The sequence below is a fragment of the Anomaloglossus baeobatrachus genome, chromosome 1 (assembly GCF_048569485.1).
Source record: "Anomaloglossus baeobatrachus isolate aAnoBae1 chromosome 1, aAnoBae1.hap1, whole genome shotgun sequence".
Lineage (NCBI taxonomy): Eukaryota > Metazoa > Chordata > Amphibia > Anura > Aromobatidae > Anomaloglossus > Anomaloglossus baeobatrachus.
The window spans coordinates 293,196,959-293,223,621 of record NC_134353.1 but is presented as its reverse complement, the minus strand read 5'-3'; the positions used below and the strand labels follow the sequence as shown (position 1 = coordinate 293,223,621).

The 26,663-nt window shown below is 47.5% G+C and overlaps 1 protein-coding gene across 1 annotated transcript in view; it reads left to right on the top strand.

Moving 5' to 3' along the window:
• The window catches only part of LOC142291993 (venom factor-like), a 353,454-nt gene that overhangs the window by 204,373 nt on the left and 122,418 nt on the right, over positions 1 to 26,663 (top strand). Inside the window, exon 25 of the mRNA XM_075337006.1 lies at positions 22,707 to 22,761. Within this exon, the coding sequence (XP_075193121.1) occupies positions 22,707 to 22,761 (55 nt within the window). The remainder of the gene's footprint in view (positions 1 to 22,706; positions 22,762 to 26,663) is intronic.

The following is a 26,663-nucleotide window of genomic DNA, read 5'->3' as shown; positions in this document are numbered from 1 at the left end:
AGATTAATCATGGAAGGTGTCTCATAGATGCCTGACATGATTAATCTAGGACTTATTGGCAGCTATGGGCTTCCAATAACTCCTTATTACCCCGATTTGCCAATGCACCAGGGCAAATCGGGAAGAGCCGGGTACAGTCCCAGAACTGTCGCATCTAATGTATGTGGCAATTCTGGGCGGCTGCTGACTGATATTGTTAGGCTGGGGGGCTCCCCATAACGTGGAGCTCCCCATCCTGAGAATACCAGCCTTCAGCCGTATGGCTTTATCTGGCTGGTTTTAAAATTGGGGGGGACCGCACGCCGTTTGTTTTAATTAATTATTTATTTCACTGCACAGTATAGACACGCCCACCGGCTGCTGTGATTGGGTGCAGTGTGACACCTGTCACTCAGCGTGGGGGGCGTGTCTCACTGTAACCAATCATAGGCGCCGGTGGGCGGGGAAAGCAGGGAATACGAGATTGTTTAATGGGCGGCCGGCTTTTTCAAAACAGTAAAAGCCGCCGGAGCAGTGTGAACGCCGTGCAGAGCCGGGGATCGGGGATCGGTGAGTATGAGAGAGGGCTGCTCAATTCACTTACTCAGGAGTTTAGCGGTCACCGGTGAGTCCTTCACAGGTGACCGCTAATCAGGACGCGACACAGACAGAGCCGCAGCATGACAATGAAGTCGGGTGAGGTTCACCCGAGTTCATTCTGACAGTGCGGCTCTGTCTGTGTCTGCTGTCATCTGTCATTCAGCTCTGCTACATGGCTGTCTGTGGCTGCTGTCAGCGGCCATGTAGCAGAGCTGAATGGCAGATGACATAGTAAAAATGCATCCCTACACATTACACACGCTTGGCAAGTCAATAAATAAAAAAAAAAAAAAGGGTGCCCAATGCATACGTCACAGAGCACATGATCTAAAGGATCGCACACAAAATTGATCAATTTAACATAGACTACTAACGCACGTGTGACAGCAAATGAACGACCTACGTGCAATCTCATTCAATCGCATATGCGACCTGGGCGTGTCACATCGCATACGAGATCGCACACCTAATTGTAAGGTGTAAAGCTGGCTTTAGAGGCATTTATTGGTTAATTAAATCAGCCATCAAGTAATGGGAAAGATGCGGGCTCAGTCGTGGAGCTCACATCAAAGGCCGATGATGTAAATATACGTTATCGGTTGTGAAAAGGTTAAAGGGAATCTGTCAGTAGCATCAACTTTTTAAAGCTGTCTATATGGGCATGTAGGTCATAGGAACTGAATAAAATGATACCTTGATATCTGCGATCCCATGTTTTATTCCAGAGTAGTCCCTATTTTTCTTAACAAATAAATAAGTTATTATGGTCTCTATGGGCCTGACACAGATTTCTCTGAGAATCTTCCTCCGGAGCTTATTTTAAATGAAAGGGGGCATTAATACTGCAGTGTGAGACATGTAATGACTGACAGTCTGCTTTCCTGATCTACCTACTCTTACACTGATGCCGCCATCTTTCATTTAAAATAAGATCTGCCGTCACATTCTCAAGGAAATCTGTGTCCTGCCCATAGATCTTAAAAGCTCATTTACATATCCTAGAGAAACCTACGTTTTTCTTACTAATACATCGGATTGTATATATCAAGGTATCATGTCATTCAACTTTCTATGACTTATATGTCCATCTAGATGTCTCATGAGAATTAATTCTGCTGACAGATTCCTTTAACCAGTCACAACTCTGAAGTAGCTTCTATAGAGGGCCTTTAACCATTTTTTACATGCCAAGCTTGCCACATAATGGAATAATTGCTATAGAGATGAATAAGACATGATTTATCTTTATTATACTTTTCATCTCTATTGCTGATCTTAGCTTGTAAAGTTTAGATGCTAATGTCCCCTTTAACAAAGGGGGATTAGCAGAGATACTTCTTTGTGAACGCTTAAGGTGGTGTCACATATAGCGACGCAGCAGTGATCACGACCAGCGATCTGACCTTATCAGGATCGCTGCTGCGTCGTTACATGGTCGCTGGTGAGCTGTCAAACAGGCAGATCTCACCAGCGACCAGTGACCAGCCCCCAGCTAGCAGCGACGCATGGAAGCGTAACTAAGATAAATATCGGGTAATCAAGGAAAGCACTTCTCTTGGTTACCCGATATTTACCTTAGTTACTAGCATCCACCGCTCTCACGCTGCCAGTGCCGGCTCCCTGTTCCCTGCACTCCTAGCCAGAGTACATATCGGGTTAATTACCCGATGTGTACTCCAGCTATGTGTGCAGGGAGCAGGGAGCCAGCACTGGCAGCGTGAGAGCACACCGCTTAGCGCTGGGTCCCTGCACTCCTAGCCAGAGTACACATCGAGTTAATTACCCAATGTGTACTCCAGCTACGTATGCAGGGAGCAGGGAGCCGGCACTGGCAGCGTGAGAGTGGCGGACGCTAGTAACTAAGGTAAATATCGGGTAACCAAGGAAAGAGCTTCTTGGTTACCCGATGTTTACCGTGGTTACAGCTTACCGCAGGCTGCCAGACGCCGGCTCCCTGCTCCCTGCTCGCTTCAGTTCGTCGCTCTCTCGCTGTCACACACAGTGATGTGTGCTTCACAGCGGGAGAGCAACGTCCAAAAAATGAAACAGGACATTCAGCAACGATCGGCGACCTCACAGCAGGGGCCAGGTCGTTGCTGGATGACACACACAGCGACAGCGACGGGACATCGCTGTTACGTCACAGAAAATGGTGACTTAGCAGCGACGTCGTTGTCATCGTCGCTATGTGTGACACCACCTTTACTGTTCCCCTGTATGTCGCTGTACTCCATGCACCTGTGACACCCTGGCACCGCCAGGTGGTCACACAGTAGGTCCCTGCACAACACCTTCCCTCACAGGGTTACACACAGCCGACCTGAAACCCTAGCCACCCCCCTCAGGGCAAGACAGGCACACCAGTGGGTCAGACCAGGCAGATGAGAAAAACCCACCTAGGGGTATAGACAGCCCAGGGCGGGAAAACAGGTAGATTAAGTTCAGTTGAAGTCTGACTTTCGAAGTCTAAAGTTCAAGTTGAGAGGAGTGGAAGCTGGGGCTAGGTGTAGCTCCAGCAGGAGGAGAAGCTCAAGTTGACAGGCGCCGGGGTTGGAGCCCTGGTGCCTTGGCTAGGTGGCAGACGGTGGTCTCCGTCAGCAGGTGACGGGAAGACGGCAGCCGGAGATCTGAGGTGGACCGGGACAGGGTTGGAGCCCGCCGGTACCAACGCCGGAGAACCGACCCGGAAACCGTTCACAGAGAGGGTACTTGGACCCTGAAGCTAGGACCGGAACCACCGGCCTAGCTAATTTACTAATTGAGGGCAGGATTTTAGGTCCTGTCCCAACCAAAGTCCCGAAAGCAGACAACCACCCACAGAGAGGGATAGGGCATCCGCGAGAGCCCGGTAGATCCCACGGGTCAGCGGGCACGGCTCCTCAGGTACACAAAACACCGGGAGCGGACTCTTGCGTTTCACACAGAGAAGTCTACACAAACACAAAAGCAGTGCAGAGGAAAGAGATGGCAACCACCAGCCCGGGTGGGGGACCCGACTACAACCGGCCGGGGCAGCCGGCCACCAGCACCTTTGGTTTACCAAAAGACCTGTGTGATTTATTGACTGTGAGTAACCAAACATGCCCTGTTACGTCTGAGCGTGCGGGCCCCTGCCACCGCCATCCCTTGCACCAAACCACCGGGTCCCGAGGCAACAATCCCTACCCACGGAGGGGTTAACATCCCGCTGTAGTAATAGTAGGAGCAGATACCCAATCAAGTAAAATGTGAATTAGCAGGGTAAAATATAAAATATAACTTTTAATAATAAATATTAAAAACAGGGGAGTGAATCAGACAAAACACACATATAGTGAAAATCCGATGATAATCAAGCTATGTAAGCGATATGAATCAGCTGACATACATCGGAGTACCACAATAATGCCTGCTAAACAAATACATTTGCAGAGGCTGTATGGATACCTTAACATATAAGGCAATAAAATAGAACGGTCTCACCGGTTCAACACCCTGGTGATAGAAGGAAGGATCACAGAGGGGGAGCTATTTAATACACAGCTACCACCAACCCCTCAGGTAGAGATACATAAACGGCGTGCTCCAGTCTCCCTACGCGTTTCGTATTGTCACACTCATCAGGGGAGCTTTGCTGGATTTGTAAAGCCAAGGGTAAAACAGCTCTTGTGCAGAGGTAGACGCCATACCAGATTGAAAAGAATCAAAAGTTTAAATAGAGGCGGGGAGGAACAGTTGTGCTCTCATTGGCTGAGCAAGATCATGTGACCTCCTCAGGCATAAGGCATGTACTGCGCATGCCCCGTAGCGTATATGTAAATTTGTAAAGAAATTAATGTCCCTGATGGGGTGTGAAACTGTATAAAGCACGCTCCATATTCAAGGGCCAAAGATATATTGTGAACATAATGAAGCTAGTGACCGGGTTGATCGCGCGTGCTTACCCGGCCAGAGGGACGGCACGCAACAGCACATGCGCGCCCAAATGATGAGGAAGCTAGCAATGAGCCATCAACATGGGGTGATCTGCGCATGCGCACATGACCAATAACAGCGGTGCTCAACAGCGCCTGCGCATCCAAATCCTTAAGACGTCCAAGCAGGGAGCCCGTGATCATAAAAAGATCATGTGAATATACAGGACGTCCCACTGGGATTAGTGACCAAAATGATCGCGCGTGCGCACTCGGCCAGAGGGACGGGACGCAACAGCACATGCGCGCCCAAGTAATGAGGAGACTAGCAGTAAACCATCAATATGGGGTGATTTGCGCGTGCGCACATGATTCATAACAATGGTGCTCTGCAGCGCCTGCACGTTCAAATCCTTAAGATGTCAGAAAGGGAGCCCTTGACAACAAAGGAGAGACGTGGAAGGATCATATTAATGGAGCAGACGTCCCACTGGGAGGTCATATAATAGTAACAATAGGCGCGACCCATTAATCTGGCACTATAACCAAAGCCATCATAAAATGAATCAGACACAAAGCCAGAAGATGCAAAGTGTAGATGCTCACAATAGTATAAAACGGGGGTCACATGACGTGCTAATTAAATCACCCCTGAATCAATAAAATGGGCTGCAAATAAACAAACAATGCTTATATCAAAGGCGAGTAGGAAACATACCCGCAGATAATAGTTGCTTTCAGCCAAAAGATGAACCAAATCAAAATTGGATCATAATAATAGCTCATGGGTATGTAACAGATTAAAAAGGACTACACAGGACTACTGTTGGTAGATACCAATGGAAAAGGACATGTAAAGTGTAAGAAGGATGATACCATCAGGGAGATAAGGGTGGGTGGATCGGACACTGGTAAGGGGAGGGGGGCGGCCCTATAACGAAACTGACGACAGGCCCTAAAATTTACCCTACCTGACAACGGAGTTAACACATCCTAAAGTTAGCGATGCCCCAGTTCCACGACGGCTCACCCTAATAACCTAACACTGTCCCTAGTTAAAGGAAACAGCTGTAGGTCAGGGTCTCATTGAGACCCAGTGGGGCCTGCGTCTTCAGTGTAAAGATCTACCTACTCTCTTTCTGCAACACCCTCTGGTCCCAGTTGCCTCCACGTGCAGGGCGCTTCACGAGGTCTATCCCCATGAAGCTGAGACCAGAGACGTCGCCATTATGAATGATGTTCATGTGTGTTGCAAGAGGTGTATCCCTTTTGTTGGCTATGTCTCTGAGATGTTCGCCTACCCTTCTCCTCATCTCTCTAATGGTTTTGCCAATATATTCCAAATTGCACTGGCATCTTGCCTGGTAAATTACACCTTTGGAACGACAATTAATAAATGATCTTATATCATATTGCCGTCCTGTTACCGAACTATAAAAGGTTTTACCAGTCAAGATGCGAGGGCAGGCAACACAACCAGAGCATCTGAAACAGCCCTTGGGGCTAGAGGGGATCCAAGTGGAAGGGGGGGGAGTGATGAAATGGCTATGCACCAGGCGATCTCCAATCGATCTCCCTTTTCTGAAGGTGCATAAGGGTCGAGGGCCAATTGCGTCCCTGATGTCATCATCCATTTGCAGCATCGACCAGTGTTTGGTAAGTATTGATCTAACAGCCGAGGAACTATTGGAATAGGTGGTAATAAAGCGGGTGGATGGTTGTTCAAGCTTAGGTTTTGATGGAACAAGGAGACTCAATCTCTCTCTCAACTTGGCTTCCCTAAAAGCTTTTTGGAGAACTCCATCCGGATATCCCCTGTCCTTAAACCAACCTCTCAAGTCTCTCGCTTGAATATTAAAATCAATAGGGTCAGAACAATTGCGTTTAATCCGCAAATATTGACCCTTTGGGATCCCACTTATCAGGGATTTGGGGTGATTACTGTCCCACCTGAGTAGTGTGTTCGTCGCGGTCGGTTTTCTAAATGTCTTAGTTGACAGGGTTCCATCACCATTCCTATTCACCAGAATGTCAAGGAATGACAATTCCTGTTGGCTACATTGGGAAGTGAACCCAAGTCCAAGGGAATTGTCATTCAACTGGTTCACAAAGTTGGCAAAGCTGCAAGGATCACCTCTCCAGATTACAAAAACATCATCAATAAACCTGGTCCAAAAGACCACCCTGTCAACTTCAAATCTGGAATCATCACAAAAGACCATAGTCTCCTCGCACCAGCCCAGGAGCAAGTTGGCATATGAAGGTGCACATGGACTGCCCATGGCTGTGCCCCTGAGCTGGTGGTAAAAAGAGACATCAAAAAGAAAGACATTTTTAGTTAGACAAAAATCAAGAAGTTGCAAGACCCAGTCACTACGATTTCTAAATTGACAACCCCTTCCTTTGAGGAAATAATTAGTTGCCTCAAGACCATCCCTATGAGAAATGGAGGAGTATAGTGCTTCCACATCAATACTCCCCATAATCATGTCATCTTCAAGGGATATACCCTCCAGCTTTCTAAGAAAATCCATAGAGTCACGGGTATAAGAGTTCAAAGCCAGAACAAAGGGTTGAAGAACTTTGTCAATGTAGATTCCAATAATCTGATTTAGACTCCCAACCCCCGACACTATTGGTCTTCCCTTCAAGGGCCTTAGCCCCTTATGAATTTTGGGGAGACAATAGAAGGTGGCTAGGGTAGGATGGAGGGGTAATAGGAAATCAAATTCCGTTTTGTCAATAAGTTTGTGGTCAAGAGCTAGGGTCAAAATAGATTTAAGTTCCTTCCTGAATTCCGGCAAGGGGTTAGAGGTCAACTTTCTGTAGTTGGAATTTACCTGCAAGAGGTCCAAACAAAGTTGGCGATACTGTTCCCTGTGTAGCAAAACTATATTTCCCCCCTTGTCGGAACTCTTGACCACAATACTTGAATCCTGTTCCAATGACTGTAGGGCCTGCATTTCTTCTTTGGAGAGGTTATGTTTATGCGATTTGACCTGCCCCAAATTCTCCAAGTCCTTGGTAACTAGTCCAACAAAAATATCAATAGCAGAGACATCTCCCTGCATCGGTGGTAGACATGTGCTCTTATTCCTAAGAGAGGTAAATGGACCTTCCCCTACCAAATTGGGATCTTCATCTGACAGGTGATACAGAAAATGAATATCTGGCAACAAGTCATCAGGGACACCCAAGTCATGACTCAGACGCTTCTGTTCTTGCTGATGAAATTTATGCCATCTGAGCTTTCTGGCAAAAAGTTGGAGATCTTTAACTCCATCAAAGACGTCTAAGTCAGAGGTGGGGACAAAGGAGAGGCCCTTACTGAGAATGCACATTTCGACAGATGTAAGTGATCAGGAAGATAAATTTATGATCTGTAATTTTCTGTCTGATTGTGTGTCTGTTGGGGCACTTGTCTGTTCCTGAGTGAATAACCCTGGTCTAAAATCGAGGGCTCTTGGTGTTATCAGTAAACCGTCCCCTACCTCGTCCTCTACCCCTTTGTTTGCCCTTTCTTGTTTTACGTGACTCGCTATCTGATATGTCAGTATCAGTAGTAGAGAGATCAAATTCACAATTTGGTTGGGAAATGGAGGTAGTTGCAAAACAATAGACTTTTTTATCCTTAAAATCTTGTGTGTCCCTTACAAAATACCTGTGTTTCCTTTCCTTTAGATGGTACTGGAAACGTTCAATCTGATTTTGTAACAACGCCTCTTTAGAAATGAATTCAGTTTCACCAGAAAACTTTTTAGTAATTTCTATTTGTTCCTTAAGGCTATTGGTGAGGGAGACTAGAGTCTGTTTTTCTTCCTCTAAGAGAATTCTCATCAAATGCAGAGAGCTAGCAGTAGCCTCTCTCTCCCAATTTTCCAAAACGTTGGCACTCTTATAGCGTACCCCTGGAGAAAGGGCAATACGCAAATAGCGAGGGACGATCTCTGCCTTGATGTAATTTTCCAGGCTTTGTACCTCCCACCAGGATGTGATTTGATTTTTATATATACGGGTAAGTTCCTTAAATGCTCCGTTAAAGGTGGGAGTATATTTAGGTTGAACAAATACCCTGTCAGAAAATACGTCCCTTGCCTCAGTAGTCCACCTCTCGGTGTCCAGGCCAGTCGCAAGAAAACCTGCCATACCTAATCATGATCATTTGGGCGCGCATGCGCTGTTGCGTGCTGTCCCTCTGGCCGGGTGCGCACGCGCGATCAGCCCGGTCACTAGCTTCATTATGTTCACAATATATCTTTGCCCCTTGAATATGGAGCGTGCTTTATACAGTTTCACGCCGCATCAGGGACATCAATTTCTTTACAAATTTACATATACGCTGCGGGCGCATGCGCAGTACATGCCTTATGCCCGAGGAGGTCACATGATCTTGCTCAGTCAATGAGAGCACAACTGTTCCTCCCCGCCTCTATTTAAACTTTTGATTCTTTTCAATCTGGTTAGGCGTCTACCTCTGCACAAGAGGTGTTTTACCCTTGGCTTTACAAATCCAGGAAAGCTCCCCTGATGAGTGTGACAATACGAAACGCGTAGGGTGACTGGAGCATGCCGTTTATGGATCTCTACCTGAGGGGTTGGTGGTAGCTGTGTATTAAATGGCTCCCCCTCTGCGATCCTTCTATCACCAGGGTGTTGAAACAAAAGCTATACCGGTGAGACCGTTCTATTTTATTGCCTTATATGTTAAGGTGTCCATACAGCCTCTGCAAATGTATTTGTTTAGCAGGCATTATTGTGGCACTCCGATGTATGTCAGCTGATTCATATCGCTTACATAGCTTGATTATCATCGGATTTGCACTATATGTGTGTTTTGTCTAATTCACTCCCCTCTTTTTAATATTTATTATTAAAAGTTATATTTTATATTTACCCTGCTAATTCACGTTAGCATCCAGCTGCATCACATCTTCCTCGGGTATCCCGCAACAGCAACGGTGGTGTCACACTTCACCACACACCGTGGGTGGCGTCACGAACCGAGTACTGCCAAGCCCGTATAACTACCTTTTCCCCTTTTTAATTTGGCTTGTCCGCGTAACCCCCGGGTCCGGAGGATCCCTCGAGTCACACAGCGGGTCCGGACCTGAGCAGCTCGGCTGCTACAGGCGTGGGGGCGGCACACCGCAAAAACTGGCGTCACGAACAGGATTGTAACCCATCCACCTACCTGGTGGAAGTGTGCCTTATTTTGAACAGTCAGCAGTGATCCGTTAAAAAATTTTGTGAAGTCGCCATTTTGCCGCCATTTTTAGGCGCGAAAACAACAGCCCAGCGTCTTCTTCCCCGAGAAAGGGCGCGAAGGTGAATCCCCGCCCCCTGGGAACTAAAGCCGGAAGGTAAACCCTGAGGCCGAAAACGAAACTTACCAGCCGCTCGAGAGAGTGCTCGCAAAAGACCAAGGGGGAGGACGAAGCAGCATCTGACTAGCACCATGAAGTGCAGGGATGCCAGGACTCTGCAGAAACCCGTTCCTGGGCACCAACGCGGCAGGATGTGTCGGAGGATCCAGGCCCAAGCCCACTTCATGCTGGCGAAGTGGACGTCGGAGATGAAGGGCCTGGCTGCAGCTGTCCGGGCGCGCAAAGTGGAGATGATCTCAGAGGAGCGGGTAAGCAGTGACCCACACCCCTATGTTCCCCAGGAACCGGCCTGCCCGAGTGTGGGGTCCGGTCCGCTCCGATCCGCCACACTTCCTCCCTCGTCGCCTGTGTCCGCAGCCAACGCCCCGACCGACCTGCTGCCTCAGCCCATGGCAGCGGAGCCCGTATCATCTACGGGGGAGGACCCAGCTGCTGGGTCCTCAGGCCTTACCGTCGCCGTCGCTCCAGCGCCGCTGATGACGTCCCATCCGGCAAAGAGTCTGGCCGCACCAGTGATGACGTCAGCTCCGGCAGTCCGCCCGGCCACAATGGTGATGACATCGACTCCAGCAATCCGCCTGGCCGCAACGGAGGTGGCCCCCGACCTGGAACCTACCCTGGCCACAGCGCCAGTCGCTCCCAAGTACCCCAGGTATTTTTTTTGGCTTGCACTCATAATATATATTAGTGCTCACTTCAGTTATCCTATTTAGTATTATGAAGTTTTTTTCTGAATGTGAACATAGCTCCGCCCCTTTCTGCCATGTTTTTTCCATTTCCTATATAAGAAAGTCCTTGGTTACCCCTCTCCACACATAGCAGTTTTTAATTGCAATGAGATGACACAAAGTTAGGGTCATAGAGCTAGGGACCCCAATATAGAGATTTACCTTGACGAGGTTTTGGGGCTCAGTTACATTGATCAATGCGATTGCTAAATATCTCCTTTTTCCTAATATTCATGGCAGGTATGCATTTCATTATTCACACTTTCAAGTTAGCAAGTGGCATTTTTCATTGTATTCTTCAATGTTTTTCGGTATGCTTATAGCATTATACTATTATCTAACTTTGATGTGCAGCCTTATCCTTATGTACTATGTATTTTTTAGGGCTTGCACTAATAATGCATAATATATATTAGTGCTCACTTCAGTTATCCTATTTAGCTCCCAAGTACCCCGTCCCGGCTGTGGAGCAGCCGGAGTGCACCTGCGGAGAAGCAGAGCAGGCAACTGATCAGTGGGGCCCACTGTAGTATGAGAGGCCGGTCGTAGCCGGCGCTGAGGGCATCCAAGTGAGCCTGGCTCCTGAGCAGGAGGCGGAGCACGGAGCTCGTGCCCCATACTGGGAGCAGCAGCAACAGCAGCTGTGCAGGGAGATTGCTGCCCGAGAAAGGTGTAAAGCGGATGTGCATGCCTGCACTTATAAGGAGAAAGATCACCTGCGGCAAGCTACCATCGGGGTCCGGAGCAGTGTACCATATGGAGGTGGTACTGGAGGCCCGTGGTGGAGAATGGAGTGAGATAGCGGAACCCCGGCTACCCCAAGTGTGAGTCACCGTTGGGACTGTTACCCGTTTTAAGTTCCAGTAGAGTTTAAAAGTAGAGTTTAAAAATGGACAACGGCCGTGAACTGGCAGGCCAATCCAAAAACTGTTGGGCCTTGTAAATAGTCCCTGACCACCCTTCTCATCTTGCCGCAGTCTCTGGAGAGGCTGATTGGAGGAAGGGCCTGCGGTAGAGTAGGCCAAGGCCCAGTCACCACCAAAACCGGTGACGAACCTCCAGGTCAGGGGTCCCCGGACTTGGGGCCCGTGACAAAAATACTGCCGGGTAAGGAAATTATTACTCGGCCCGTAAGGGCACTACCCGGACCTGTCCCTGGACTTGGGCAAAGGGGTGCGCACCAGTGCTTAGCGGTGGCACAAGGGGGCAGGTTGTTTTGCGTGGGAGTGCAATGAGAAGTGGCCCGATCCGTCCCATCCCGGTTTTTATATGTGCAACGTTTAAGAAATGTGCCTCCCGTAAGGGAAGACAATTGTAAATATGTTATTATAATTGTAATCTGTTTTACTCCTTTTTCTAGTTCCGGTTGAATAAACGTTGGTGGTCGGACAGCCCGCGGACAGTCTGTATTAAACCAAGGGGGAATGTGACGCCCTGGCACCGCCAGGTGGTCACATAGTAGGTCCCTGCACAACACCTTCCCTCACAGGGTTACACACAGCCGACCTGAAACCCTAGCCACCCCCCTCAGGGCAAGACAGGCACACCAGTGGGCCGGACCAGGTGGATGAGAAACGCCCACCTAGGGGTGTAGACAGCCCGGTGCGGGAAAACAGGTAGATTAAGTTCAGTTGAAGTCTGACTGTCGAAGTCTGAAGTTCAAGTTGAGAGGAGTGGAAGCTGGGGCTAGGTGTAGCTCCAGCAAGAGGAGAAGCTCAAGTTGACAGGCGCTGGGGTTGGAGCCCTGGTGCCTTGGATAGGTGGCAGATGGTGGTCTCCGTCAGCAGGCGATGGGAAGACGGCAGCTGGAGATCCGAGGTGGACCGAGACAGGGTCGGAGCCAGCCGGTACCGACACCGGAGAACCGACCCGGGAACCGTGCACAGAGGGGGTACTTGGACCCTGAAGCCAGGACCAGAACCAATGGCCTAGCTAATTAACCAATAGAGCCCTCGAACCAAACAGCGGGTCCGGACCCGAGCAGCTCGGCTTCTACAGGCGTGGGGGCGGCACACCAGGCGTGGGGACGGCACATACCATGCTGCATCTCTGCACTGTCATGCCATCCATATGGCTCATGCATGCAATCATATTTTTGATCCGAGTGCTATCTATGAAAAAATGGACAGTAATCGGACCAATCTTATTCAATAAGTAGTGCAGATGACAGCTTTTTATAAGTGACCGAATGTATGATTTCTCTCCGAAAATCAGATGAGACTCACCCATTCAAGTCTATCGGTGTGACAAAAAAATTGTATACCATAAGGAGCCACTGTCTAGCATCTAATATTTATGGATACATTAGAATTCTTTAGAGTTGGAAAATATATATTGTCCTGTAAATTATTAACTTCTACTGTAAAACACGAATTGCACATGGACAGCACACAGGTAAAATGTGAGAAAAAAAATTGTCCCACTTTTGTGAATGAAACTCTATTTTCGAGGAGAACTGTGATGCAATGCCAGTACATACTATAGTCTGTAACTATCCTGGGCAGTGAGGAATAATGCCCTAATAAGTATTAGCAATAGATGCAGAATGCTGTATATGAGATGCTGCTCAAATATTGCTGCTCTTCTCCCCCTGCGCTGTTGTAGCGCCCCTGAAGCCATCAGGGAGCTACAAGGTACTGCATCCCCACCGGGCTGCAGGGCCTACCCCCTAGGGACCCGGAAAACCAATGCCGGTAACACACAAACACTTCACAAAATCCCAGTTTTCCCCAACAATTCCCCCATACAATGGTGCCCAGCTAGGGTCGGACGAATGGATGGCCGCCTGGAGGTGGGGCCAGTCCAGTCAACTAGTTGACCAGGTGGGAGGGGCGGACTGGAGAGGAGACAATAGAGAGACAGTAGAGATATGGAGAGGGTGAAGGAGTGAAGGTGGACGTGAAGAGATGGATTGTCGTGGAGTGAGCAGTAACCTGGTACCCAGGAGGGTAGTTGACAGTGGAGTATTCCTGGAACTAACCAATGACGGGGTACAGGACCCTAGGACAGGCAGAAGCTCCAGGCAGGCCTGTTAACACCTGCACAGCGAGGGTACCATCCAGGACCTCGCTGACCCTAAAAATCCGAATACTCAGTAGCAACGGGAGAACCGGGGACAGGACCAGAGACTCCGACCCCACAGGGTTCATGCTACCGTCAGACGGATAGAAGTGTACAAACCACTGGATGGGGACCCCCAGTTGCTCTGCGCCACGGGGACCCACCAACCAGAAACAGGTGCAGGGGAAGAAGGCACCAGATTACGAAACTGGCACTGGGACTAAGGGAACCTGGAGGTGAAACCAGCCAGCCTCGGGTAACCAGTTACCACCAGCCAAAAGTGAGTAAAAACCCAGTTGCACTGAACTCTTGTGTGGACTATCTTCTTCCGACACCTGTCACATCACCTACCCTCTGGGGTCTGGCCCTGCTTGCAGAGGGCCTACCATCCAGGCTGCCATTAACACCAGCCCCAGTAGTGAAAACTGTGCAGCGGTGGCTCCATCTACATAGCCGCAACACCGCAAGTGGCGTTACGTGTGAACATTATTCTAATCCCGTGTAAATATTCCCCTTTACAAAAAGGACCCAGGGCACGTAACAGGGCAACGGCCACCAAAGTGACATTCCCCAGTTATACACCGCCCAGGAACGAGTACCCGATAACCCTGGGTGACACACTGTCATGTCATTACAGAACGAATTACACGATACAGAGAAGCTGCAGTGTGCAAGAAGTGTTTGTCATATACAGTGTTCTGCATTTATTACAGGTATTTGCACAGCAAATAGCAAAAAGCAAAAGCAAAAAAGAACATCTGGGACTCGGTTCATCTGTTTTGTTGTTGGGGTGGACAATAGGAGTGTGTGTGTCTTAACATGTAATTCTCGCTTTGTTCTGACAGCAGAGATGGTACTAGAGAGCAGAAAAAAATTCCCCAGGGATAGGAGTAGCTCAGTCCGTTGCCTGTGCACACGTCGCCGAGATAGTGGTTGTGCAATCGTGGCCTGGCCCGGTTCCGTGGTGCACAATAAAAAGAGGTTAATTTAAAGGGGATAGTCCGACTACACCAGCTCCCCCGAGCTTTGGAGGCTCGGTGGAGCAAAAGAAAATAAAAATAAAAATATTAAAAATGAAAGAAAGGGAGTCCAGTCAGTGAGTGCAGTTTAACAGGTTTACTTACAGCCTGGGAAAAGCTGCCATGCGGCGTCCTGCGGCAAAAACCGCATCCGGCCGCTGCATGCAGTTTTTTCCACTGCGCATGCTCAGTAGCCTGCCGCAAGCGGCAAAAACCGGACGGGCCGCATGTAAAAAAACTTATGCAAAGCATGCAGTATTGTCGCCACATCCGTTGCATAGGTTTTAGAGCTGCATTGGCCGGCTCTGCTAAAACAGGAGGTGTGAAAGCAGCCTTAGGACGTGCCAGGACCAGGTTTGCCGTCCTCCTGGAATCTGTACCAGTTTAACCTGGGGGCCACTTTCCCCATCTTGCACTCGTGTCAGTCTTTGGAAGTCTTCACCAGCTTGGAGCTTCTGGAGGGCTTCCTGGTGTCCCGTCCTAACGCCGGCGACGTGAGCTATTTAAGGGGTACTACTCCCAGGCTCCCTCTTTGTCGCTTAGCCTCAGACCCTTTTGTGTTTGGCTGATGCCCTTGCCTGCAGAACTAACATGATGCTTAAAGTCTGTCCTGTCCTGGGAGATCTGCACCCCTTGCTTGCTGAACTTCAGTGAAGTGCTGGGCGTCTTGTCCCTCGGATTCCTCTTCTCCCAGGAGCTCATCCACTCACTTTCTCTGAGTTCCTCCTTTTCAGTGGCCGGTCTCACAACCCAAGCTCTGGTCAGCTACTGTCAGGTTCCTTTGTCCTCTAACAGCTTCTCCTCCTCACACACACTGTGCAGTCTACTGAACTGCCTGACTGCTCATGTCAGACTTTCCTCACAGACTCCTGTCACAGTCTGCTGTCACAGACTAACTGCCACCACTTCCTGTCTGTCTTCTCTTCCCTCCTCAGGTCACTTGCTCCTCCCACTGGTTTAGGTATCTCCCATCCCATGTGTGAGCTGTGCAAATGTCCTGGTGAGCTGGTGTATGTGTGGACTGGTACAGATTCACAGGATTCGGGCTGTTACATAGTTGTTACCTTTTTGTAACACTTGGTTTACCGCAGGGGCGTCACACTCAGTTTGTAAGAACTTAATTTGCTTACCTGCAGTATGTTAGCTAAACCTATCTCCCTCTATGACATCGACTCAGCACCTCTTGCTCAGGGATGCCTGACACAGATTGTACATGATATAAGACTGAGGGTAGGACTCCTGCATTTTGAAGTAATTTTCTGTTATGTCCTGAAGGGTCTTCCCACTCCTATTGTACTGGGTCTACCTAGTTGGTAAAACATAATCCGGTAGTGGATTGGCAATCCAGGGAAATTGTGAATTGGGGAAATTACCGTTTTGATAACTGCTTAAACAAGTCCCTCTCTGCGGTCTCTACAGAGACCTTACCTGCATTTTTGTCTTGTATTGAGGATATGTCATGATTTACCTCCCCATAGTGTGTAAGGTAATGCATACTAATCCGTCTGGATCTCTTCAGTCATTAGCTATCCCTAGTAGACCATGGATGCATTTATCCATGGATTTCATTATTGACCTACCTTTTGTCTACAGGAAAGCCTGTGGTTTTAGTGGTTGCAGATAGGTTCAGGTAAACAATTGTCCCCAGGAGTCTACTGGCAAATCACCTGATGGGAGACAAATACTGACAAAGAAAACTCGCCAGGTTCGGACCTAAGTTTCAATCACTATGTGTGGTTGTCTACCAGGAATATTAAGTTGAAGGTTCCTTCCTTGAAGTTGGGACCTACCATGTTTTTCTAAAAATAAGACACTGTCTTATACTTTTTTGCCCCCCAAAAAAGCACTAGGGCTTATTTTTGGAGGAGGTCTTATTTTGGAGAAACATGGTTGGGGTAAGTTTATCCCCCAAAAAACCAGACCCCCCCACTCCCAGGGGACTCATACTAACCAGACCCGGACGTCTGCATGGCTCCGAGGTCCTCCCTGTGATCTCCAGTGGGTGCTGCACGCTGTACTCCCCTGCTTCTGGCTGACTGACACTGACACACACACACACACACACACACACACACACACACACACACACACACAGACACACTCACTCACTACATCTAGAGCTACAGAATACTTCTGGCCTCAGGGAATGATGGGAAGAAGTGGCGTGTCCGGCCCGTAGGTCCTGTAAGCTAGCATTCTTGCGCTCCACTGCACTGCCTCCCAGGATTCTGCCAGCCAGAAGAAATCGGTGTTGCTGGATGTGATGAGTATGGTGTGTGGAGCGATGTGTGTGATCCGATGTTTGTGTGCGCGATCTGATTGTGTGTGTGTGTGTGTGAGAGATCGGATATTTGTGTGCGTGTGATCTGATTGTGTGTGTGTGAGATCGGATGTTTGTGTGTGTGATCTGATTGTGTGTGTGTGAGATCAGATGTGTGTGTGAGATCGGATGTGTGTGGGTGTGAGATCTGATTGTGTGTGGGTGTGAGATCTGATGTATGTGGGGGTGCCATCACTGCAGCTCCTCTGCCCTTGCGTCTGGTGAGTGTAATTGCGGGGTGCCCACTTTCTATAATGAAGTGTCCTGCAGTATCTGTAACTTTTTTAGCTGCACAGACACTTCATTATTGAACTGCGACTAGGGCTTATTTTCGGGGGAGGACTTTTATTTAAGCCTTGCTCCGAAAATGCTGAAAATCCTTGCTAGGGCTTATTTTCAGGGGAGGGCTTATTTTTGGAAAAGCATGGTAGGTTTATTGGTCCCTATAAAGTAATCGCCATCATTAACCCAGTAGCGTTTCATCGGAAGTACTCTTATGATCCACAATATGTTGCACAGGTCTCTGCTCAAAAAGTATGTGGTACCCTTGGAGCTGTCCCCCTTGCCGCTGGCCTCAATCATGGTTTAAGATAACTTAGAATTCCAAATAGCCAAGATTGTTGATTCACATTTTCCGCGTTGCTCCCTTCAATACTTGGTGCACTGGAGGGGGGGTTACAGTCCTGAGAAAATGATGTGGGTCTCAGCATTGAATGTGAATGCCACAAGGTTAGTTTGTTCATTTCAAGCTTCCCATCCATCTAAGCCTGGTTCTGAGTGTACTTGTAGAAGGGGGCATACTGTCACAGGTATGTCACGGTTGACAGAAAGTACTGTGGTGTCCAACTGTAGAAGGTTGCAGTGTTTGGCTACACAAACTGCTGCCTGATATTTTATTCTTCCATCTGTGGTGTAAATAGTTTCATATGCATCTTTTCTGCTTGGGGTTAATCCTTTTTTTTAGGGCCCTGTGGATATCCTCACTTTTCGAGTGTTAATCATCATCACTTCTTCTTTTGTCCTTAAATACTTACATTCCCTCTTGATGTTTGCTAGTGATAGTTATTTTCCTATACAGACCTTGGATGCAGGCAGTCGGCTTGTATTCACCTAAAGAAACGTTGTTCATTGCTGTTTCTCTTTCACTTCCAACTGTTTGTGCTCCCTATGTCTTCTTTAGAGCTTAGTGAGTTGACTAAGTGCTCATCCCATCCGTTCCTTTCCTAGGGCCCAGTTCAGGGTCAACCAGGGCCAGGTATTCTGCTCAGTGCATAGGTGTGCAGCCTATCTAGAGAGGTCAGGAGAGCCAGGGGTCAGCGGAAAGTTTGGTCAAGTGTCACCATTTCCCCTTCCCCTAGACACATGGTATTTCCCCATACCTAGTTTGACAGGTGTTTTCACCAGTTTCCTAGCATAAAAACACCTTGAAATGTTGGAAAATGTTTGCCCAACTCAAATTTTTCACTTTTTATGCGAGTCACGGCAAAGTCCACCAATATAGGCGGGGTCCACCCATCAAATTCATTAAAATTTAAGCCACTTTAAATATACTCCAGGCCCTGACTGGAGTTAAGACCCTGTCACACACAGAGATAAATCTGTGGCAGATCTGTGGCAGATCTGTGGCAGATCTGTGGCAGATCTGTGGCAGATCTGTGGTAGATCTGTGGTAGATCTGTGGTAGATCTGTGGTAGATCTGTGGTAGATCTGTGGTAGATCTGTGGTAGATCTGTGGTAGATCTGTGGTTGCAGTGATATTGTGGACAATCAGTGCCAGGTTTGTGGCTGTGTACAAATGGAACAATATGTCCATGATTTCACTGCAATCACAGATCTGCCAAAGATTTATCTCTGTGTGTGACGGGGCCTTAACAATTTTTACAGGGACGCACTCAGGTGTAAGATGCACCCACTTAATTAGGTGCATTATAAGGGTATGTGCGCACGTTGCTTTTTACCTGCTTTTTACCTGCTTTTTTGCTGCTTTTTCTTCTGCGCTGTTTAATGCCAAAATGGATGTGTTCTTCTATTCAAGCAAAGTCTATGGGAATTTGGGTTTCTTGTTCACACTATGTTGTTCAAAATGCTGCCTTTTTGTGGCAGAACTTTGGTCAAAAACTCAGCTTTGCAGTGCAAAACCCAAATGGCAAAAACAATTGACATGTTGCTTCTTTGAAAAGCTGAGTTTTTGACCAAACTTCTGCCACAAAAAGGCAGCATTTTGAACAACATAGTGTGAACAAGAAACCCAAATTCCCATAGACTTTGCTTGAATAGAAGAACACATCCATTTTGGCATTAAACAGCGCAGAAGAAAAAGCAGCAAAAAAGCAGGTAAAAAGCAGGTAAAAAGCAACGTGCGCACATACCCTTAAAGTGCATTTTCTTCATTAGGATAGGAGTAAAAAATGCCAGTTTTCATCAATCAAGAGTTCTACTCTGATGGCAAGCAAGGAATTATATTAGCCATTTAATACAAATGGCCGTTCTAATGCCATGTGTATATGTTAGCAAAAGGCAAGCAGCTGTTTATTTGGAAATCTAAAAAATTGATGAAATTTTAAATAAGCAGTAAATTGCAAAAGTGCTTGATTTTTATAAGCACTATCCCACAATATGCATATATGAAGATATAAATAAAACTTTAACTCCTTACAGACTTATGCCAGCTCCTTCACTTTGATGTGGGCTTGTAAGCCAAGCCCACATCTTTTCCGGCAGATGATAGTGCTATTCCGCCATCATCTGACTCGAACAGCCATAGGTGGAGTAGCTTTTAATCTGTTAAATGCCGCTGCCGATCTGTGACAGCGACATTTAATTTGCGTTATTCTATGCGTCCATTGATGCGCCTGTGATGTGATCGCACGGTGCTGATGGGTTGCCATGATTGCCGGGGGCTGCCTTGATAGTGACTAAGGGGGCTAACAAATACAGTTGAAAGTGAAAAAAATAGTTTTTAAAAATAAAAAAATATGGAAATTTTCAAATCACCCCTCTTTTCCCCCATTGAAAAATAAAGAAATAATAAAAAAATACATATATTTGGCTAAAAGTCCATTCTACCAAAATATAAAATAAATTAACCTAACCTGTAAACAGCTTAATAAAAAAAAAAAATCAAAAACTTAGAATTAAGGTTTTTTTGCAAGCTGCAAATCTGCAATAAGAGGCGATCAAATTTTTGTACCTACAGTACAGACCAAAAGTTTGGACACTGTTAGGCTGGAAACACATCTATGCGAGTAAAATCGGTCTGACTGGGCTGAAAAAAACTCGGCTGATTTTAGTTCACGTTAGGTGCGAGTGCAACGCAAGTGCGATGCTATTTCTGAATAAATTAATGATTTGGCTCGCGTGTGCGATGTGTGTGTGTCGCGTTTGCGATGCTAGTTTCCTGCAACATCTTAACTAGATAAAAGTGATTACACATGTGTCAGTTAATTTACCTTTGGGAATGTGATGTCACATTCATCTGTTGAATATTTAATGAGCATCGTTCCTGCCACACTCACAAATGTGAACGCTGGTGCGCGTGTGTGATCCTACTTTTAATCCGCTTCCATAGGGAATCATTGAGAAAAATGGTTCGAGAAACTCGCAAAAAAGCAGCATGCTGCGATTTTTTTCTCAGTCCGATTTGGACTGAGAAAAAAATCGCAAATGCGAGCTGAATCATTCACTAACATGTGTCTGATTCCAATGCGAGATTTTCTCGCATTGCTCTACTGCGAGAAACTCGCAAGTGAGAAGCAGCCCTTAAGAGGAGACTTTGTGCAGCAAGCCTTCATGGTAAAATAGCTGCTAGGAAACCACTGCTAAGGACATGCAACAAGCAGAAGAGACTTGTTTGGGCTAAAGAACACAAGGAATGGACATTAGACCAGTGCAAATCTGTGCTTTGGTCTGATGAGTCCAAATTTGAGATCTTTAGATCCAACCACCGTGTCTTTGTAGAAAAGGTGAACGGATGGACTCTACCTGGCTGGTTCCCACCGTGAAGCATGGAGGAGGAGGTGTGATGGTGTGGGGGTGCTTTGCTGGTTACACTGTTGGGGATTTATTCAAAATTGAAGGCATACAGAACCAGCCTGCCTACCACAGCATCTTGCAGTGGTGTGCTATTCCATCCGGTTTGCGTTTAGTTGGACCATCATTTATTTTTCAACAGGACAATGATCCCAAACACACCTCCAGGCTGTGTAAGGGCTATTTGACTAAGAAGGAGAGTGATGGGGTGCTACGCCAGATGACCTGGTCTCCACAGTCACCAGACCTGAACCCAATCGAGATGGTTTGGGGTGAGCTGGACCGCAGAGTGAAGGCAAAAGGGCCAACAAGTGCTAAGCATCTCTGGGAACTCATTCAAGACTGTTGGAAAACCATTTCCAGTGACTAAGGGGCACTTTGCACACTGCGACATCGCAGGCCGATGCTGCGATGCCGAGTGCGATAGTCCCCGCCCCCGTCACAGCAGCGATATGTGGTGATAGCTGGCGTAGCGAAAATTATCGCTACGCCAGCTTCACACACACACTCACCTGCCGTGCGACGTCCCTGTGGCCGGCGACCCGCCTCCTTGTTAAGGGGGCGGGTCGTGCGGCGTCACTGCTACGTCACACGGCAGGCGGCCAATCAGAGCGGAGGGGCGGAGATGAGCAGGATGTAAACCTCCTGCCCACCTCCTTCCTTCCGCATATCCTACGGAAGCCGCGGTGACGCCGGTAGGAGATGTTCCTCGCTCCTGCGACTTCACACACAGCGATGTGTGCGGCCGCAGGAGCGAGGAACAACATCGGACCGTCGCGTCAGCGTAATTATGAATTACGCCGACACTGCACCGATGATATGATTACGACGCTTTTGCGCTCGTTAATTGTATCATCTAGGCTTTACACACTGCGATGTCGCATGCGATGCCGGATGTGCGTCACTTTCAATTTGACCCCACCGACATCGCACCTGCGATGTCGCAGTGTGCAAAGTGCCCCTAACTCTTGAAGCTCATCAAGAGAATGCCAAGAGTGTGCAAAATAGTAATGAAAGCAAAAGGTGGCTACTTTGAAGAACCTAGAATATAAGACATATTTTCAGTTGTTTCACACTTTTTTTAGGTATTTCATTCCACATGTTTTAATTCATAGTTTTGATGCCTTCAATGTGAATCTACAATTTTCAGAGTCCTGAAAATAAAGAAAACTTGACCAAAAATGTAAAACGTTATGGATTACGGAAACTGGTGATATAAGTGTATTTATTTCTGTATTTTTTTTTATTTTACAATTTAAATTAAAAAAAATCTACGCATGTTTGGTATATGCCTAATCATGCTGCACTGGATAATCACACTGCCACACTACCGTATACTACAGAATTGTGCTTTTTTTGCTGTTTCACCACACTGGATTTTTTTCCCACTTTCCAGTACATCACATGATAAAATGAGGGGTGTCATTCAAAAATACAACTTGTCCTTCAAAGTGCAAGCCCTCAAACGGCTATGTAGACTGGAGAATTCAAATGTAGCTCTTCGAAGAAGAGGAGGAAAAAATGAAAGCACAACAATGGAAAATTGCTCCTTCAGGAAGGGGTTAATTAGGTTGCAAGATCTCTGTATGAGCCGAACTGCAGTATAAAAGAATTTGGAATTGTGGCAATGATGTAGTCATCTAGTTTGATACATTAAGAGACAGCGGATAATACCTATTTCTATTTCACACAGGTTATCTGAAACAATTATTTTATTTATCTAAACACTCTTTCCAGAACAGCACATGGTAAGAACTGAAATTGTAGACATTGTAGCTGTTTTCTTCATCTTTGGTTCTATTATGCACAGTACTGCTATCAAATGTATTTTGAACCCCTTACTTTAAATTGATTCACATGTATGAAGCCATCAGGAGGACATACATGTAGGATTTCAGGATGTGATAAGTACTGGAATTGAGCCTATGCCATTTGCAATGGGTTACTATACAGTACAGCTGGGCTCCCATTGCAATTGCTTGGTCCAGAGTAGAGATGAGCGAGCCTCTAAAGGCTCGAGTTCGGTTAGTCGAACAAAGGCCCCGTTCGAGTTCGGTTCGGCAAACTGTTCGACGAACCTCTCGAACCCCATTGAAAACAATGGGAGGCAAACACCTAAAAACACATAAAAAGCACCTTCAAAGGTGTCCAAAAGGTGACAAACAACTCCCAAGACACCACAAACACATGTGAAAGTGACAAAGACATATACTCATGCGAAAACAAAACAGCTGGAAGAGGAAAAAGAGGAGGAGACACAGATATATGAGTATATGCAAGTGAACATCGATGCCATTACTGTGCAACTTGAGCCTTGCTCATTTTAGGCTTCCAATCTGGATAAATTGCCTGAGCTTGCCACTTACCCCTTGGGGATCTTGTCGTGTCCCGCAGCCAGCGCTCTCTCGGAACGTGTGTTCAGTGCTGCTGTGGGTGTGCTGACAGATAAGCGCACACATCTGTCCACTGACAATGTGGACAGACTAACGTTCATCAAGATGAACAAATCATGGATCCGCAAGGACTTTTCTACCCCTGTGTCATCCAGGGGAGGCGAAAGTCTGGTGTATTTTTGAGAGTGCTTCATGCACAGCATCTTTTTAAGATTGCAACTGGGGGACAACTGATGCCAGTGAAGTGGTGTGTGTGTGGCCCAATTTTTGGAAACGAGGGAGACTGTGGTTGAAGTCCCCTTGCTTTTGAAAAAAGAACCAAGATGAACAAGTCATGGATCACAGAGGATTTTCTACCCCTGTGTCATCCAGGGGAGGCAAAAGTCTGGTGTATTTTTGAGAGTTCTTCATGCAAAGCATCTTTTTAAGATTGCAATTGGGGGACAACTGATGCCAGTGAAGTGGTGTGTGTGTGGCCCAATTTTTGGAAACGAGGGAGACTGTGGTTGGAGTACCCTTGCTGTGTTTTACATGATTTTAGAAGGGCATGACATGCCTAAGAGGTTGACTCTCAGCATCTGCAAACTGTTGGCTACAGAAATGTTGCCTTTCCAACCTTTTGAACAGAGGATTTTCGAGACCTTACGCCCATTGCAGAGCCCCAAGAGCTGATGCCCAGTCGCCACTCCGTTTCCAAGAAAGGCGTGCCCGCACTACACCAGCATGTCGCACACAACATCAAGCTTCCTTGAGAAACTCTGTGTGTGACAGGGTGCATTTCAACACAGATACTTGGACCAGTAAGCATGGACAGGGGCGTTACATGTCGCTGACTGGGCACTGGGTGAGTATGGTGAGAGATGGAGAAGGGTCTGCTGTACATGTCTTGCCGTCCCCACGAGTTGTGTGTCAATCCTTCCTCTGTATGTAGAAGTTCATCCACTGCTTCTGCCTCCTCAACCTCGTCTAGGTCCTCAACCTCCGCTCAAAACCTGTATTGTAAGGCCACCGGCGTTGTAACTGTGCACAAGGAATCCTGCACACCTCCTTACTATTCTGGCAACAGAGCTCAACGGCATCAGGTGGTCGACTCTTTACTTTGAAATGTCTGTGAAATGTGAGTCACACCGCTGAGGAGTTGTGGACGGTAAGCTCTGTAGAGTGAGACCGAGTTTCATCAATGGTTATCTCCACTCAACCAGCAGCCAGGGAAGGCCGAGTGTGACAATGATGCAAACCTGGGTGCGGCCCTTGGCCGTGACAATGTGAAACACGTGCCTTGTATGGCTCACGTGTTGAACCATGGTTATCCAGCAATTTTTAAACCACTATCCCAGCCTACATGGTCTACTGCAGAGGGCACGGTGTAACGCCTGCCTGGATCCACACACTCAGACGGGCTGTAAAGGATAGGCTAGAGGGAAGCAACTCACCAAGCAGGACCCCCAGAACCCTGAAACCCTTTAACCCCTATACAGGGATTTGGAATTACACAGGGCCCAAGGTGATCAATACTTGTGGAAGGCTGCAGTTCAAGAGAGTAGTAGTCAGGCAGGGTCAAACCATGAATTGAGGAACATGAACAAAATGGGACGGCCAGGACTTAATCAGAAAACAAGCAGAGGTCAAATGCGGATCGGGCAGCGAGGTATATAAACAGCAGGCAGGAGATGTAGTCAGGAAACAAGCGGTAGTCAGCACACAAAATCACAAAACAGAACTGGGTGGAACAGGAACCCGAAGTTCAGAACTATGTCTGGCAGTGGTCAGCAGACAGGAGGGGCCTAAAAAAGGGTGTGGTGTCTTCCCATTGTTTGTAGCTGAATGATGGTACTTCCGCTGTGAGACAACCACCACCTACAGTCAGCCAGTGGTACAGCAGATCCCAAGGTAACCCAGCCCAGTGGCTGTGCGGAACCTGCGGCCACCGGCGCCACTGGCATCGACTCCTCTCCCATCATCAGCACCATGTACGAAAGGAACACGGTGTCACCTGGCGATCGGAGTCCAAGTTGCTGGAGCAGACTCTGGTGGTGACTTAACAGCCGTGTGCAACAATGATGCAAACCTGGGTGCGGCCCTTCGTCAGGGCAATGTGACACACGTGCCTTGTATGGCTCACGTGTTGAACCTGGTTGTCCAGCAAGTTTTAAACCACCATCCCGGCCTACATTGCCTTCTGCGGCGGCCACGCTTTCTATGTGCTTACTTCCACCGTTAACACCCAGCAGCTCAACAACTTGCATCGCTCCAGAAGTCTTTTGGTCTGGCGGTTCACCGCCTGAAATGCGATGTGCCGACACGCAGGAATTTAAATCTGCACATGTTGCAGCGTCTGTGGCAGCATCGGTGAGCCGTGATGCAATACGTTATGACGTATAACCTTGCCTAAAGAGATCCAGAGGTGGGGAAGATCATGCTGATGAAGTGGTCTCAGATCAAGGACCTATGCACCCTTCTTCGAAGTTTACAAATGGCGATGAAGATGTTTAGCGCTGACGTTGCCATTATCGGCATGACAATTCCGGTCATCTACATGCTGGAGCACACTCTAAACAGCATTCATAGTCAGGTAGTGGGACAAGAGGAATGGGAGGAAGTACAGGAGGAGTCATATGCTGAAGGGATACCAAGATCTACAAGGTCCAGACGTTCAGCAGCACCAAGGCGGCAGGCATGGGGCGGTGGGGGAGAGGGATTAACAAGGGCACATAGTATCAGCCTAACTGTTGAGGAAGGTGCAGAAGCCTAGTAAGAAATGGAGGACGAACTGGCGATGGGCATGGAAGACTGAGTAGATGAGGGAGAGCTTGCTCACATTTCGGTTGTGCAAGGTTGGGGGGAGAGGGCAGAGGAAAGAGGCATGATTCTTACCTCTCCGCCACCAACACAGCAAGAACTTGGTCCACCTGGATGCGCAAGACACATGAGCGCCTTCTTGCTGCATTACCTACAACATGACCCTCGGAATGTCCAAATTTTAAGTAATGCCGGCTACTGGGTTGCCACACTGTTAGATCCCCAGTACAAGACAAAATTTGGCGAAATAAATCCTGCCATAGAAAGGGACGCACGTATGCAGAAGTATCAGTAGAAGTAGGTACGCAACCTTAGCTCGGCTTTTCCACTAAATGCCAGTGCTGAACAGAGTGAATCTCAACGCTTTGTCATGGCTAGGAGGAAATGGTCTTTTATTTATCCACATCTGAGGGACCGAGGGCTGGCTTCTGTGCTGAGACGGCGTTGAGTATGGTGTC